At 46.0% G+C, this 15,037-nt stretch overlaps 4 protein-coding genes across 9 annotated transcripts; 3 read left to right on the forward strand and 1 right to left on the reverse strand.

Annotated features, from left to right (window-relative positions):
* Window positions 1-693: 693 nt before the first annotated feature.
* oser1 (oxidative stress responsive serine-rich 1) lies at window positions 694-3,231 on the reverse strand. Its single transcript, XM_053867171.1, has 4 exons — window positions 2,915-3,231; window positions 2,152-2,261; window positions 1,758-1,865; window positions 694-1,669 (listed from the first exon to the last, which is right to left on the reverse strand). The coding sequence occupies exons 2-4, from the start codon at window positions 2,226-2,228 to the stop codon at window positions 901-903; spliced, it is 954 nt and encodes a 317-aa protein (XP_053723146.1). The 5' UTR covers window positions 2,229-2,261; window positions 2,915-3,231; the 3' UTR covers window positions 694-900.
* A 1,842-nt stretch (window positions 3,232-5,073) lies between these two features.
* On the forward strand, window positions 5,074-7,355 carry LOC128760164 (mesencephalic astrocyte-derived neurotrophic factor-like). Of its 2 annotated transcripts, none has more exons than XR_008414787.1 (4): window positions 5,074-5,501; window positions 5,655-5,782; window positions 6,185-6,937; window positions 7,163-7,355. XR_008414787.1 is itself a non-coding variant. In XM_053867211.1 (4 exons), the coding sequence occupies exons 1-3, from the start codon at window positions 5,414-5,416 to the stop codon at window positions 6,347-6,349; spliced, it is 381 nt and encodes a 126-aa protein (XP_053723186.1). In that variant the 5' UTR covers window positions 5,079-5,413; the 3' UTR covers window positions 6,350-6,358; window positions 7,163-7,353. The 2 variants fall into 2 exon arrangements, 1 of the variants encoding a protein (XP_053723186.1); XM_053867211.1 differs by having other exon boundaries at window positions 5,079-5,501; window positions 6,185-6,358; window positions 7,163-7,353.
* Window positions 7,356-8,391: 1,036 nt separating this feature from the next.
* LOC128760165 (mesencephalic astrocyte-derived neurotrophic factor-like) lies at window positions 8,392-10,594 on the forward strand. Of its 4 annotated transcripts, XR_008414789.1 has the most exons (5): window positions 8,392-8,563; window positions 8,717-8,844; window positions 9,250-9,423; window positions 10,035-10,197; window positions 10,427-10,594. XR_008414789.1 is itself a non-coding variant. In XM_053867213.1 (4 exons), exons 1-3 carry the CDS (start codon window positions 8,476-8,478, stop codon window positions 9,412-9,414), a joined length of 381 nt encoding a protein of 126 aa, XP_053723188.1. In that variant the 5' UTR covers window positions 8,392-8,475; the 3' UTR covers window positions 9,415-9,423; window positions 10,427-10,594. The 4 variants fall into 4 exon arrangements, 2 of the variants coding, with proteins under 2 accessions (XP_053723188.1, XP_053723187.1); XR_008414788.1 differs by having other exon boundaries at window positions 9,250-10,197; XM_053867213.1 differs by lacking the exon at window positions 10,035-10,197.
* A 554-nt stretch (window positions 10,595-11,148) lies between these two features.
* Window positions 11,149-14,765, forward strand: LOC128760163 (mesencephalic astrocyte-derived neurotrophic factor-like). 2 transcript variants are annotated; one of them, XM_053867210.1, is made up of 4 exons: window positions 11,149-12,730; window positions 12,884-13,011; window positions 13,391-13,567; window positions 14,573-14,764. In XM_053867210.1, the coding sequence occupies exons 1-3, from the start codon at window positions 12,643-12,645 to the stop codon at window positions 13,556-13,558; spliced, it is 384 nt and encodes a 127-aa protein (XP_053723185.1). In that variant the 5' UTR covers window positions 11,149-12,642; the 3' UTR covers window positions 13,559-13,567; window positions 14,573-14,764. The 2 variants fall into 2 exon arrangements, 1 of the variants encoding a protein (XP_053723185.1); XR_008414786.1 differs by having other exon boundaries at window positions 12,337-12,730; window positions 13,391-14,343; window positions 14,573-14,765.
* Window positions 14,766-15,037: the final 272 nt, after the last annotated feature.

A 15,037-nucleotide genomic window follows, 5' to 3' on the forward strand; every position in this document is an offset into this window, starting at 1 on the left:
TAGGAAGATGAAGATAGAACTCTATGAGGCCGTTGAGGTCCTCGACGGTGAAGTCTTGGATCTGGGCCTCCGGACCTTCACTGCAGTGGTGTGAAATGTGAGCATTTTCAACTCCACGCCCACTTTCGAGCGCTGACGTCAGGCCACACCTCTCTGCTTCAGGTTTCCTCTCCTGCCCTCTCACCTGGCTGATCCGCTTGCTCACAGGAAACAGGCTGCTGCTCAGGCCATGTGCATCAACGCCCTCCAGTGTTGAATCTTCACGTGAGGAAACATCTGGGAACGTCACAGAGGTTTCTGAGCAATCTCTGTCTTTCTGAGTGCAGACCATGGAGCTTGCAGGTTTTGCGGCTGCAGGGAGATGAGGGTTCAGTTGGACACTAGGTGTCGCGGCAGCAGAGGTGACGGGCGGCTTTGGAACTGAGGCATTTGACTTGGACCTCAGTTGAGACCTGCTCACAACTCGAGGGGATGTCCTCCTCATGCTTGGAGGATGAACTTGCCAGAAAACAAACAAGTGTTCAGAAAACGTTTGTGATATTTATATCATCGCCAGGAATGTCTTCAAAGTGAGGTGTTTAAGATTAAAGGCCTGTCCAGATGACATCAGCCCTGTCCTGGGGCACCAAAACATCTCATATAACTCTTGTCAATTACCAGCAGGAGAAAATCACAACCTTTTTCAAACCAGAGAAAGTTTTTTTTATTTAGAGAACAATTCAACAGAAGTCCCAACAAAAACATAATTGATCACAGAAACACAAACTGCCAGTGTAGAAGTCCTGTCTTGGCTCTGCCCCAAAAGCTTTGGCATTGCGTGCATTTACTGGGAGAACAAGGGCGCTGTGTCCATCCACTGTTCACCTGGACACAAGTGTGGTCTTGCCACCTCTGCATGATTCAAGTGTACATCATCTCAGCCATGTGAGACATCTTCTTGGGGATGTAAAGGTAATACTCCATGTACCCAGAGAGGTCCTCTATTGTAATGTCGTCCACGTAAGCTCGTGCCTGTTCAGAGCAAGAGCGAGGAGAGCCAGACAGTGATGGTGGCGTGGAAGCTCCAAGGGTTCTAGGACTCTTGTCGAGATTTTGCTCGCACTCTGAGATAACACCGCGAAGCCCAGTGAAGGAGTAAACTGCCACTTCACTCCAACCACGTCGACCTACCTGACACGAACACTCACTCTCACGTGTTACTGCAGTCGCACCTTCCTGGCCGCTCTTCTCACTGCAGCTGCAGATAGAGCACGATGGTTCTTCAGGAGCGCTGCTGTGCAGCTCGGACAAAGCACGGAAGTCTGTGCGGTCAGGCGTTCTATGCACTCTGCAGTCTGAACCATCTTCTGTCTCCGAGCCGCTCTCTCTGTTCCCTGCAACGTCCTGAACAGACGGTGAGGAAGTGATACGCGACTCGTATGCAGCAGCAGCAGAGCCAAATACAGTGGAAGTGTGGCGGGATGAGCAGGAGGCTAGGAACTCCTTCTGAGCCAAGCCGCTGCTGCCCCCCACAGGCTCCACAGGAGAGTGCTTGAGGCAGACACTAGGGGGCGACAGACTGGCAGCAGACACAGAACTGCAGTAGGTGAATTTCGACGGCTGAAGTATCGGCGACTTGGATCTTCTACGGCGCTGAGTTCTGGACGAACCCCGAGAAGTTTTCCGCACACTGAGCAGAAAGTATGAAAAATGACAATCATGTGAGAAAGTGGATCTACTGGTGATCATGATGTGACAAAGATGTGATAACAACTTACCCGTGCCAGTTCTCTTTCAAGCAGCCTAGTTTTGGCTTGGTGCCTGTATCCAGAGACGATCGCGGCGGCGTCCTCGACGTCTCAGAGGCACTCGTGGGTGCTGGAACGCTGCAGGAAGTAAGAACACCATCACTGCAACACAAAGGTTTGCTCGGGACAGTTTTAACCCTAGTGGCTCTAAGCTTCCCTTCCTATCTAAAGACATAACTCTGTTTATCTTTGTTTAAACCTCCTATCCACCAGCTTTTACAAACACAAAAGCTAAAGACACAAAACTGTGATCAGAAGTAGAACATAAAGGAATAAGAAAGGTCCGTACTCTATGCTACTGTAGTGTGTGGACTGAACATGGGTCAGAGTGAGTTTGGCTCAGGGTCAGACAGCTGGTTCTTACCTCTCAGCATCAACCCGCAGTTTTTTAAACGCTGTCTGCAGAGTCTCCTCCTCGCAGTCCTTCCCTGCTGCCTCCATGTTGGGAGGAGGCTGCTCCGACCAGCCACCCAGCTGGAACACACATTTGGGTAAATAAATAAAGGTATGTTGAAGCTCAGACAGGAGAGCGGGAGTCTTGCTCAAATTTGGACAGAAGACGACACAGCTCATAACTGCTATGATGAGTTCTTAAATGAAATTCTACCTCAACATATAAATACAGGAGTTGTGTAGGGCAACAACGAAAACATTGGTATTACAATTAAACACACTATTCATGGGAAACGGTTGACAATTTCATCAGAATATAATCGACATTTAGTGACTAATCTCAAGTCATTATTACACAAAGAATATGTATTTTATCACACTATTATCGGACATCGACTTTATAACGTGTAACTGGTCTGGACGTTGAAATACAAAAACATGACCAGACGACCCTTGAGGAGATCGAAAACACACGTTAGCACCACTACGCTACACGCTGCTCTTCAGGAGAAAGGCACCAAGCCTCTCAATGAGCTGAAATACTGCTGAAGTTATGACAGAGCCAGGAGGTGTAATGGTTTCAGTCTGAACGAACCTTAGGGCCACATAGCAGTTTCATAATCGCTCCCTCCCTGTTAGCTCATGCTACCACAGCAGCTAAGAGAAGCTGCGTTCGCTCTCCACCGGGGCCTCTTTCCACATCAAATCGTCCCATATCGCCTTCTGGCACTTACGGTTCTGGCTTCTGGTGTCGAAGTGCAGACTTCTATCGGAACATACAGAGGATTTATGGCTCCAGGCCCGCTCTGAACCTGCCAGTCAGGCTAACGGTCGCTAGCTTCTGCTGCTAGCGCGAACCGACGGAGAGACAGCTGAACCATGGACCTTCGAGACTCGAACACGACCCAGCACAAACTCCAGAGGTATGTGGCTGCGTAGAAGCGACAGTGTGTCCGAATCTTGTCGGGTCTTCTTCGTCTCCTTGTTTACATCGAACAGTCGCAGTGACTCTGCAACAACACGCAGCTGCTCGGGTGACGTCCCCTGCGCTCTGACGACACACGAGCAGGCGGGGCCATCCAATCATCTGTCCCTTTTTGCTCCGTTCAGAGTCGTTGTTGTTGTTGCCGCTGAAGAGTAGGGAGGTATGTTTACAGATGATGAGGCTGAAACTGTAGGGAATATCTGGAAATCATATTTTCTTTTGTTGTCATGGTGTCACAATTATTGATTTGAGCTCTGAGGAAGGCTAATGCTCAGGGAAATGCCATGTGTCGAAAGAGTCGCTTAGTTTCGAATGGGCCTTCTGACGTCTTCTTCCTTTGCTCCAGCTCTTTTTAATTTACCCGGTTTTAGCCTCAAATTGTGTCCACAAAGTGGAGTCTCTCCCCCTCCACTTTATCACTGACTCATTTTCATTTTAGGACAAGACACTTTCTCTGATAGTCTACTGTCAATTCAGTTCTTTTCATTGAAGAGTCACAGAAGACACCTTGGTAAACGTGGCCCCCCAAACAAAAGGTGTGTCATCTTCGAGGTCTTTCATTAAACTTTGTCTTGTCTTGAGGAGTGTGGAATAGGTTTTTTGTCAAAGTTTAATTGACCATTGTCAATTCTTGTTACTTTGGTGCATTTTTTTTGTTTCACGAACGACAACAAACCTACTGGGACACCGATTTGAGGAGCGCCGCGTTTATATGGCGATGTCCTCTCCGTCTCTCAGTTAATTCATCAACTGAAACAGTACCTGCTGGAGGGCATGGGCAGTGAAACTCTGGGATTAGGTACATGCTTCACGTGGAAATTAAGGCAGCAGGTCGATATGTAACGGTCTGTTATTGTAGAAATATGAGTGAGAGAGCAGATGAATTCAGTTCAGTCCATTTCATCGCAGCGCATCTTTTAAAGGCTGATTAGCTTTTACTTCTCCAGATGTTCGGCAGACCGAAGGAACAAGGAGAATATCTGTCATAGTTCAGTCATCAGAATGCTATTGACACTTGGAATTCCCTTCATCATTATGTTAAAGGGTCTCTGGGGTCTAGTGTATCCTCTTTAGTCATCAAATCTCACACACTCATAAAGTAGCTTCATGTCAAAATATAATTTTAAATGTTTGTCATTTCAAAGTTATAGCAAGGTAAAGTTGCAAAATTGCTGCCTTGCACAAAGCGCTCCTTAAAACTACAAAGAACTACAAACATGCGGCATGAATTGTGCCCATGAGTCTCCTCTAGTTTCAGTGAACCACAAATGACAATCAGCAATGCATTTAAAGCCTTTTAAAACACACTCTGTGTTAATAAATAAATCAAACTGATGCCAAGCAATACCAACTTATAAATCAAAGGAGTTGCATTGCTTAGAAATGGCGAAGACATGTTCCTCCACATCACAGATAAAAACACATTTCTTTCATATTTCGAGGGAATATTTACCAGCAGTTAATAAGATGCTCTCTTAAGTAGGTGTGCGGCTCTGTTTATATCAAGAGGTGCTTCATCGATCCCATGATGGTTTTCAGGTTACTTTTAAGAGATACGAACAGATCACATGGGGGAGCACACATTTTTTAGAGCTAAATTACTCATAAATGGATGAACGCTGTTTAACCTAACTCTTGATGCATGGATTGCTGTTTCATGGTTCCTTTAAGGCATTCTAACATTTAAGGTGAAATTTCAGAAAACCACACACACACAAAATGTACTAACAAGTTGCTGTCTGAAAGGATATACTAAACACGTGTGAAGTCCACAGAGTTCCCATTCATGTTTGCTGAACTTTTTCTTCAATTGAATATCAGCTCCAAAATCCACCTCAGTGACTAACGATAGTGTCACAGTGTGTCGTTTCTCACTTTTTTTTGTAAAATGTCCAGTCCAGTGAATTCAGTCTCATTTTATTTGTGCTGTGTGTTGGTTCAGTTCCCTGCACTCACAAGACCCCTTTCATACTAATCCTTCCCTTGAACTCCAACTTGGACAACAACGACGAGTGCGAGTCACCGCTGAAATAAAACTTGAGGGAAACGGTGGCGCTCCCCGTTGGACCAATCACAGCCCGCCAACTGGACGTTGCCCCCGGAAGCTACGGGATTGTCCAATCACCGACGCCCTTTGCGGTGACGCAGCCCGGGAAACTCTCAGTCAAATGTGCCGGCGTCCCGTGTGCAGCAACAGTGCGAAGGAGGTCCGACGTCTTTACTGAGCTGCTGAACCCTTTCTGGCAGAATGTGGCGCGTGAGTTTTTTTTCCATGGCTCTGGCCCTCAGTCTTGTACCCGGGACTGCCGCGGCTCTGAAAGAGGGCGAATGTGAAGGTAAGCGAGTCCTGTCGCTGCGGCTGCGAGAGCTGCTGCAGCTGTGGTCGTGTGTAGATGTGGGGCATCCGTGGGAGTCTCAGGATCTCCCCGTCACTCTTCACAATTGAGGTCTCTAGCTTTGCTCTGAAGTTCTGTATGCTCTTGTTTCAGTGTGCGTCACCTTCCTCGGGAAGTTCTACGAGTCGCTGAAGGAGGACGGTGTCCGATTTAACACTGACGACATCAAGAAGGCGCTCGTGAAGAGCTGCAGTGACGCCACGGGCAAAGACAACCGATTCGTAAGTAGTGGGGAAGAACTCTTGGGAAAGTTCTTGTTCTGAAGAACAGAAGAGCCAGATTGTGTCTCCTTATTGTCACCACCAGCTGGACAACCTTGGATGGGACAAAATCAAAACTGACTGAACTTTGGTGTTTATCTGTACAGATATTCATGTATGGGCAAACAACTGTGTGTATTGACTTGAACAGTATTGAATGTAACATTCAAATGTGAAGAGAAGCACTGGAGCAGCTGTCACTCTGATCAAACACATCAAATGCAGGAAAAACATTTCGTCAAAAAGGGAGGAGACTTGATTGGAGCTGACATGTGTAAACACAAGTCTCTGACACTCCCCCCCCCCTTCTCCCACCCTCCTTCACTTCCTCCTTCTCTCTCGTCTCACCCACACCACCGGCAGTGTTACTACATCGGAGTGACGAGCGGCGTAACCAGAGTGATCAACGAGGTGACAAGGCTGCTCAGCGCCGAATTACCAGTGGAGAGCATCTGCAAGAGGCTGAAGATAATGGACCCTCAGATCTGCGACCTCAAATACACTACTACTTCCTCTTCCTCCCTCTAAACAGCAGGGGTCAGTGTCTTGTATGCTTGGCATATTCTAAAATACTACTATTGATTCCCAAGAAGATACTCAATACCACAGAGATTAAAAGTGACAAATACTTAAATAGACATGGAAACACTTATTTTTATGAAAAAAAAGAAGCACAGCACCACTATATACATTACATATATAAAATAAAAACATGAAATTATAACACTTAAAGTAACAATGTGTAGTATTTGGACATAAATAGATGATTTTCAGATTTCTCTCCGGTGTCAGTCTCACCAGCACTCTGTTAAACGCTGCCTTGTAGTATGTAACTTTCTGTGGGTGAGCCGCCCAAGGCGTGTTCTGAGAGTGGCGTCACAGCCCCAACTCCACCCCCACCGCAACACTTTATGGCAAAGGGTCAGGGCTGAGTTCAATTTACACCATGGCAGATGCAAGAGTTCGTAGTGAGGAGTCCATGAAGAGAAAGCGTGAAACCGACAGAGGAAGATCTCGGACAAGAGTCAATATAGATGCATTCACATCCTGGCGAGAACTGAGAACTACCAAAGGATTTTCTTCTGATTCTGAAGTGCCGATGTTTCTACTCGACTAGTAAGTCAATTTTGTGTTCACTGCTGTCTCTGTTGTGTTGACAAATCATGAAACAAATGTCTATATGCTTGTTGTTTGTATATAAGTGTAGTGTATGTATATATGTTTGCTGCGAAACAGATGAACTGTGACAGAAAAAAAAAAGTCACTTCACTGTCATTTGCAGTGTTTATGGTCCATCTGGTTTGGACAAGTGTAACGTGATGTCTCATGTTCTGTCTGTAGCTGCTGCAGTTGAGTCCTCTGATCTGCAGACCTGCTCGGTGCTGCTGAGAGACGCGACCAGCGCAACATTTCATCATCCCTGACGGTTGTTCTGTTGGAACTGATTGAAGAAAAATAGTTTCTAACTCTGACATCTGTGTCCACAGTCAACTCGAAATAAACGTGTGAACGGTCTGATCGCTGTTTGTCTGCTGCTTATTAAAACACATGACAATCATGATGTAATGAAACCAGAGGAAAAATGCTGCCTCGTCATCTTTATTATTCTACAGCGCTGTAAATGGATGAGAGCCGATGATGTTTTCAGCAGGTTATCACGGAAGAATCCCGTAAGAAACATTACAACGATGGATGTCCGTCTCGACACCTCCAAGGCTGGAGCGAGCACTACAGGGTTTTATGTCCTTTCATTGGCTGGAGCTCCGACAGGGAAGAGGCGAGTCTCGGACAGAGCGTTACTTGGTTTATTTGTCACAGCCAAGCTGCACAGAATCGCACATTTTGAGCTACACACGCACCGGGCACTTCTTCACTTCCAAGAGAGATGTCGCTCACCCGGCAACCCCTCCCACATGCAGTGGCCACACACACGCACACACACATGCACGAACAGCACACCTACAGCAGACACTCTACATTCATTCCTACAACACTCATAACTGAAAGTTACCGGTCAGTAAATGTTCAAACTGCCTCCTTTGCTTCATTCTGAAACGTGCAGTCAAAATAAAGTTTTATATGTGTCTATGTTGAATGATAGATGCTTCCGAGCCGCTGTCTCTGTTCCCCGCAACGTCCTAAACAGACGGTGAGGAAGTGATACGCGACTCGTATGCAGCAGCATTCCCATTCATGTTTGTTGAACTTTTTCTTCAATTGAATATCAGCTCCAAAATCCACCTCAGTGACTAACGATAGTGTCACAGTGTGTCGTTTCTCACTTTTTTTGTAAAATGTCCAGTCCAGTGAATTCAGTCTCATTTTATTTGTGCTGTGTGTTGGTTCAGTTCCCTGCCCTCACAAGACCCCTTTCATACTAATCCTTCCCTTGATCTCCAACTTGGACAACAACGACTAGTGCGAGTCATCGCTGAAATAAAACTTGAGGGAAACGGTGGCGCTCCCCGTTGGACCAATCACAGCCCGCCAACTGGACGTTGCCCCCGGAAGCTACGGGATTGTCCAATCACCGACGCCCTTTGCGGTGACGCAGCCCGGGAAGCTCTCAGTCAAATGTGCCGGCGTCCCGAGTGCAGCAACAGTGCGAAGGAGGTCCGACGTCTTTACTGAGCTGCTGAACCCTTTCTGGCAGAATGTGGCGCGTGAGTTTTTTTTCGATGGCTCTGGCCCTCAGTCTCGTACCCGGGACTGCCGCGGCTCTGAAAGAGGGCGAATGTGAAGGTAAGCGAGTCCTGTCGCTGCGGCTGCGAGAGCTGCTGCAGCTGTGGTCGTGTGTAGATGTGGGGCATCCGTGGGAGTCTCAGGATCTCCCCGTCACTCTTCACAGTTGAGGTCTCTAGCTTTGCTCTGAAGTTCTGTATGCTCTTGTTTCAGTGTGCGTCACCTTCCTCGGGAAGTTCTACGAGTCGCTGAAGGAGGACGGTGTCCGATTTAACACTGACGACATCAAGAAGGCGCTCGTGAAGAGCTGCAGTGACGCCACGGGCAAAGACAACCGATTCGTAAGTAGTGGGGAAGAACTCTTGGGAAAGTTCTTGTTCTGAAGAACAGAAGAGCCAGATTGTGTCTCCTTATTGTCACCACCAGCTGGACAACCTTGGATGGGACAAAATCAAAACTGACTGAACTTTGGTGTTTATCTGTACAGATATTCATGTATGGGCGAACAACTGTGTGTATTGACTTGAACAGTATTGAATGTAACATTCAAATGTGAAGAGAAGCACTGGAGCAGCTGTGACTCTGATCAAACACATCAAATGCAGGAAAAACATTTCGTCAAAAAGGGTGGAGACTTGATTGGAGCTGACATGTGTAAACACAAGTGTCTGACACTCACCTCCCCCCCTTTCTCCCACCCTCCTTCACTTCCTCCTTCTCTCTCGTCTCACCCACACCACCGGCAGTGTTACTACATCGGAGTGACGAGCGGCGTAACCAGAATGATCAACGAGGTGACAAGGCTGCTCAGCGCCGAATTACCAGTGGAGAGCATCTGCAAGAGGCTGAAGATAATGGACCCTCAGATCTGCGACCTCAAATACACTACTACTTCCTCTTCCTCCCTCTAAACAGCAGGGGTCAGTGTCTTGTATGCTTGGCATATTCTAAAATACTACTATTGATTCCCAGGAAGATACTCAATACCACAGAGATTAAAAGTGACAAATACTTAAATAGACATGGAAACACTTATTTTTATGAAAAAAAAAAGAAGCACAGCACCACTATACACATTACATATGTAAAATAAAAACATGAAATTATAACACTTAAAGTAACAACGTGTAGTATTTGGACATAAATAGATGATTTTCAGATTTAGAATAGAATAGAATAGAATAGCCTTTATTGTCCTTGTACAGTGTACAACGAAATTTGAGCGCTACTCCCTTGGTGCAAACAATGTACAAAAGAATATATAAAAGAAAACAATCAAGCATGCACTAAAAATTAAATAAAAAGTATATACACAAGTAGCAGCAGTAAAAGAGCGTAATGATAGAAAGTGGCCTTCTCCCCGGAGTCAGTCTCACCAGCACTCTGTTAAACGCTGCCTTGTAGTATGTAACTTTCTGTGGGTGAGCCGCCCAAGGCGTGTTCTGAGAGTGGCGTCACAGCCCCAACTCCACCCCCACCGCAACACTTTATGGCAAAAGGGCAGGGCTGAGTTCAATTTACACCATGGCAGATGCAAGAGTTCGTAGTGAGGAGTCCATGAAGAGAACGCGTGAAACCGACAGAGGAAGATCTCGGACAAGAGTCAATATAGATGCATTCACATCCTGGCGAGAACTGAGAGCTACCAAAGGATTTTCTTCCGATTCTGAAGTGCCGATGTTTCTACTCAACTAGTAAGTCAATTTTGTGTTCACTGCTGTCTCTGTTGTGTTGACAAATCATGAAACAAATGTCTATATGCTTGTTGTTTGTATATAAGTGTAGTGTGTATATATATATATGTTTGCTGCGAAACAGATGAACTGTGACAGAAAAAAAAAAGTCACTTCACTGTCATTTGCAGTGTTTATGGTCCATCTGGTTTGGACAAGTGTAACGTGATGTCTCATGTTCTGTCTGTAGCTGCTGCAGTTGAGTCCTCTGATCTGCAGACCTGCTCGGTGCTGCTGAGAGACGCGACCAGCGCAACATTTCATCATCCCTGACGGTTGTTCTGTTGGAACTGATTGAAGAAAAATAGTTTCTAACTCTGACATCTGTGTCCACAGTCAACTCGAAATAAACGTGTGAACGGTCTGATCGCTGTTTGTCTGCTGCTTATTGAAACACATGACAATCATGATGTAATGAAACCAGAGGAAAAACGCTGCCCCGTCATCTTTATTATTCTACAGCGCTGTAAATGGATGAGAGCCGATGATGTTTTCAGCAGGTTATCACGGAAGAATCCCGTAAGAAACATCACAACGACGGATGTCCGTCTCAACACCTCCAAGGCTGGAGGCCTCGAGGCTTTGCTTCATTCTGAAACGTGCAGTCAAAATAAAGTTTTATATGTGTCTATGTTGAATGATAGATGCTTCCGAGCCGCTGTCTCTGTTCCCTGCAACGTCCTAAACAGACGGTGAGGAAGTGATACGCGACTCGTATGCAGCAGCAGCAGCAGAGCCAAATACAGTGGAAGTGTGGCCGGATGAGCAGGAAGCTTGGAACTCCTTCTGAGCCAAGCCGCTGCTGCCCCCCACAGGCTCCACAGGACAGTGCTTGAGGCAAACACTAGGGGGCGACAGACTGGCGTCAGACACAGAACTGCAGTAGGCGAATTTCAACGGCTGAAGTATCGGAGACTTGGATCTTCTACGACGCAGAGTTCTGGACGAACCCCGAGAAGTTTTCCGCACACTGAGCAGAAGGTATGAAAAATGACAATCATGTGAGAAAGTGGATCTACTGGTGATCATGATGTGCCAAAGATGCAATGACAACTTACCCGTGCCAGTTCTCTTTCAAGCAGCCTAGTTTTGGCTTGGTGCCTGTATCCAGAGACGTTCGCGGCAGCGTCCTTAACGTCTCAGAGACTCTCGTGGGTGCTGGAACGCTGCAGGAAGTAAGAACACCATCTCTGCGACACTAAGGTTTGCTCGGGACAGTTTTGACCCTAAACTAAGTGGCTCTAAGCTTCTCATCCTGTCTAAAGACACAACTCTGTTTATCTTTGTTTAAACCTCCTACCCACCAGCTTTTCCACACACAAAAGCTAAAGACATATCACAATAAGAAAGGTCTATACTCTATGCTACTGTAGTGTGTGGACTGAACATGGGTCAGAGTGACTTTTGCCCAGGGTCAGACACCTGGTTCTTACCTCTCAGCATCAACCTGCAGTTTTTTAAACACTGTCTGCAGAGTCTCCTCCTCGCAGTCCTTCCCTGCTGCCTCCATGTTGGGAGGAGGCTGCTCCGACTAGCCACCCAGCTGGAACACACATTATACAGATAAAAACACATTTCTTTCATATTTGGAGGGAATATTTACCAGCGGTTAATAGGCTGCTCTGTTAAGTCGGTGTGCGGCTCTGTTTATATCAAGAGGTGCTTCATCGATCCCATGATGGTTTTCAGGTTACTTTTAAGAGATCCGGACAGATCACATGGGGGTAACATTTGAGCACACATTTTTTAGAGCTAAATTACTCATAAATGGATGAACGCTGTTTAACCTAACTCTTGATGCATGGATTACTGTTTCATGGTTCCTTTAAGGCATTCTAACATTTAAGGTGAAATTTCAGAAAACCACACACACACAAAATGTACTAACAAGTTGCTGTCTGACAGGATATACTAAACACGTGTGAAGTCCACAGAGTTCCCATTCATGTTTGTTGAACTTTTTCTTCAATTGAATATCAGCTCCAAAATCCACCTCAGTGACTAACGACAGTGTCACAGTGTGTCGTTTCTCACTTTTTTTGTAAAATGTCCAGTCCAGTGAATTCAGTCTCATTTTATTTGTGCTGTGTGTTGGTTCAGTTCCCTGCCCTCACAAGACCCCTTTCATACTAATCCTTCCCTTGATCTCCAACTCGGACAACAACGACTAGTGCGAGTCATCGCTGAAATAAAACTTGAGGGAAACGGTGGCGCTCCCCGTTGGACCAATCACAGCCCGCCAACTGGACGTTGCCCCCGGAAGCTACGGGATTGTCCAATCACCGACGCCCTTTGCGGTGACGCAGCCCGGGAAACTCTCAGTCAAATGTGCCGGCGTCCCGAGTGCAGCAACAGTGCGAAGGAGGTCCGACGTCTTTACTGAGCTGCTGAACCCTTTCTGGCAGAATGTGGCGCGTGAGTTTTTTTTCGATGGCTCTGGCCCTCAGTCTCGTACCCGGGACTGCCGCGGCTCTGAAAGAGGGCGAATGTGAAGGTAAGCGAGTCCTGTAGCTGCGGCTGCTAGAGCTGCTGCAGCTGTGGTCGTGTGTAGATGTGGGGCATCCGTGGGAGTCTCAGGATCTCCCCGTCACTCTTCACAGTTGAGGTCTCTAGCTTTGCTCTGAAGTTCTGGATGCTCTTGTTTCAGTGTGCGTCACCTTCCTCGGGAAGTTCTACGAGTCGCTGAAGGAGGACGGTGTCAAATTTAGCAGTGACGACATCGAGAAGGCGCTCGTGAAGAGCTGCAGGGACGCCACGGGCAAAGACTACCGATTCGTAAGTAGTGGGGAAGAACTCCTGGGAAAGTTCTTGTTCTGAAGAACAGAAGAGCCAGATTGTGTCTCCTTATTGTCACCACCAGCTGGACAACCTTGGATGGGACAAAATCAAAACTGACTGAACTTTGGTGTTTATCTGTACAGATATTCATGTATGGGCAAACAACTGTGTGTATTGACTTGAACAGTATTGAATGTAACATTCAAATGTGAAGAGAAGCACTGGAGCAGCTGTGACTCTGATCAAACACATCAAATGCAGGAAAAACATTTAGTCAAAAAGGGAGGAGACTTGATTGGAGCTGACATGTGTAAACACAAGTGTCTGACACTCATCTCCCTCCCTCTCCCCCCTGTCTCACCCACACCACCGGCAGTGTGAACACATCGGAGCGACGACCCAACCACCCAGCAGAATGATCGAAATGGTGACAGTCCGGCTCACCTACCACACTCCAGTGAAGAGCATCTGTGCGAGGCTGAAGGATATCTACGTTGGGATCTGCAACCTCAAATACACTACTACTTCCTCTTCCTCCCTCTAAACAGCAGGGGTCAGTGTCTTGTATGCTTGGCATATTCTAAAATACTACTATTGATTCCCAGGAAGATACTCAATACCACAGAGATTAAAAGTGACAAATACTTAAATAGACATGGAAACACTTATTTTTATGAAAAAAAAAAAAGAAGCACAGCACCACTATACACATTACATATGTAAAATAAAAACATGAAATTATAACACTTAAAGTAACAACGTGTAGTATTTGGACATAAATAGATGATTTTCAGATTTAGAATAGAATAGAATAGAATAGCCTTTATTGTCCTTGTACAGTGTACAACGAAATTTGAGCGCTACTCCCTTGGTGCAAACAATGTACAAAAGAATATATAAAAGAAAACAATCAAGCATGCACTAAAAATTAAATAAAAAGTATATACACAAGTAGCAGCAGTAAAAGAGCGTAATGATAGAAAGTGGCCTTCTCCCCGGAGTCAGTCTCACCAGCACTCTGTTAAACGCTGCCTTGTAGTATGTAACTTTCTGTGGGTGAGCCGCCCAAGGCGTGTTCTGAGAGTGGCGTCACAGCCCCAACTCCACCCCCACCGCAACACTTTATGGCAAAAGGGCAGGGCTGAGTTCAATTTACACCATGGCAGATGCAAGAGTTCGTAGTGAGGAGTCCATGAAGAGAAAGCGTGAAACCGACAGAGGAAGATCTCGGACAAGAGTCAATATAGATGCATTCACATCCTGGCGAGAACTGAGAGCTACCAAAGGATTTTCTTCCGATTCTGAAGTGCCGATGTTTCTACTCAACTAGTAAGTCAATTTTGTGTTCACTGCTGTCTCTGTTGTGTTGACAAATCATGAAACAAATGTCTATATGCTTGTTGTTTGTATATAAGTGTAGTGTGTATATATATATATGTTTGCTGCGAAACAGATGAACTGTGACAGAAAAAAAAAAGTCACTTCACTGTCATTTGCAGTGTTTATGGTCCATCTGGTTTGGACAAGTGTAACGTGATGTCTCATGTTCTGTCTGTAGCTGCTGCAGTTGAGTCCTCTGATCTGCAGACCTGCTCGGTGCTGCTGAGAGACGCGACCAGCGCAACATTTCATCATCCCTGACGGTTGTTCTGTTGGAACTGATTGAAGAAAAATAGTTTCTAACTCTGACATCTGTGTCCACAGTCAACTCGAAATAAACGTGTGAACGGTCTGATCGCTGTTTGTCTGCTGCTTATTGAAACACATGACAATCATGATGTAATGAAACCAGAGGAAAAACGCTGCCCCGTCATCTTTATTATTCTACAGCGCTGTAAATGGATGAGAGCCGATGATGTTTTCAGCAGGTTATCACGGAAGAATCCCGTAAGAAACATCACAACGACGGATGTCCGTCTCGACACCTCCAAGGCTGGAGGCCTCGAGGCTTTGCTTCATTCTGAAACGTGCAGTCAAAATAAAGTTTTATATGTGTCTATGTTGAACGATAGATGCTTCCGAG

This window comes from Synchiropus splendidus, chromosome 6 (assembly GCF_027744825.2).
Source record: "Synchiropus splendidus isolate RoL2022-P1 chromosome 6, RoL_Sspl_1.0, whole genome shotgun sequence".
Taxonomy (NCBI): domain Eukaryota; kingdom Metazoa; phylum Chordata; class Actinopteri; order Syngnathiformes; family Callionymidae; genus Synchiropus; species Synchiropus splendidus.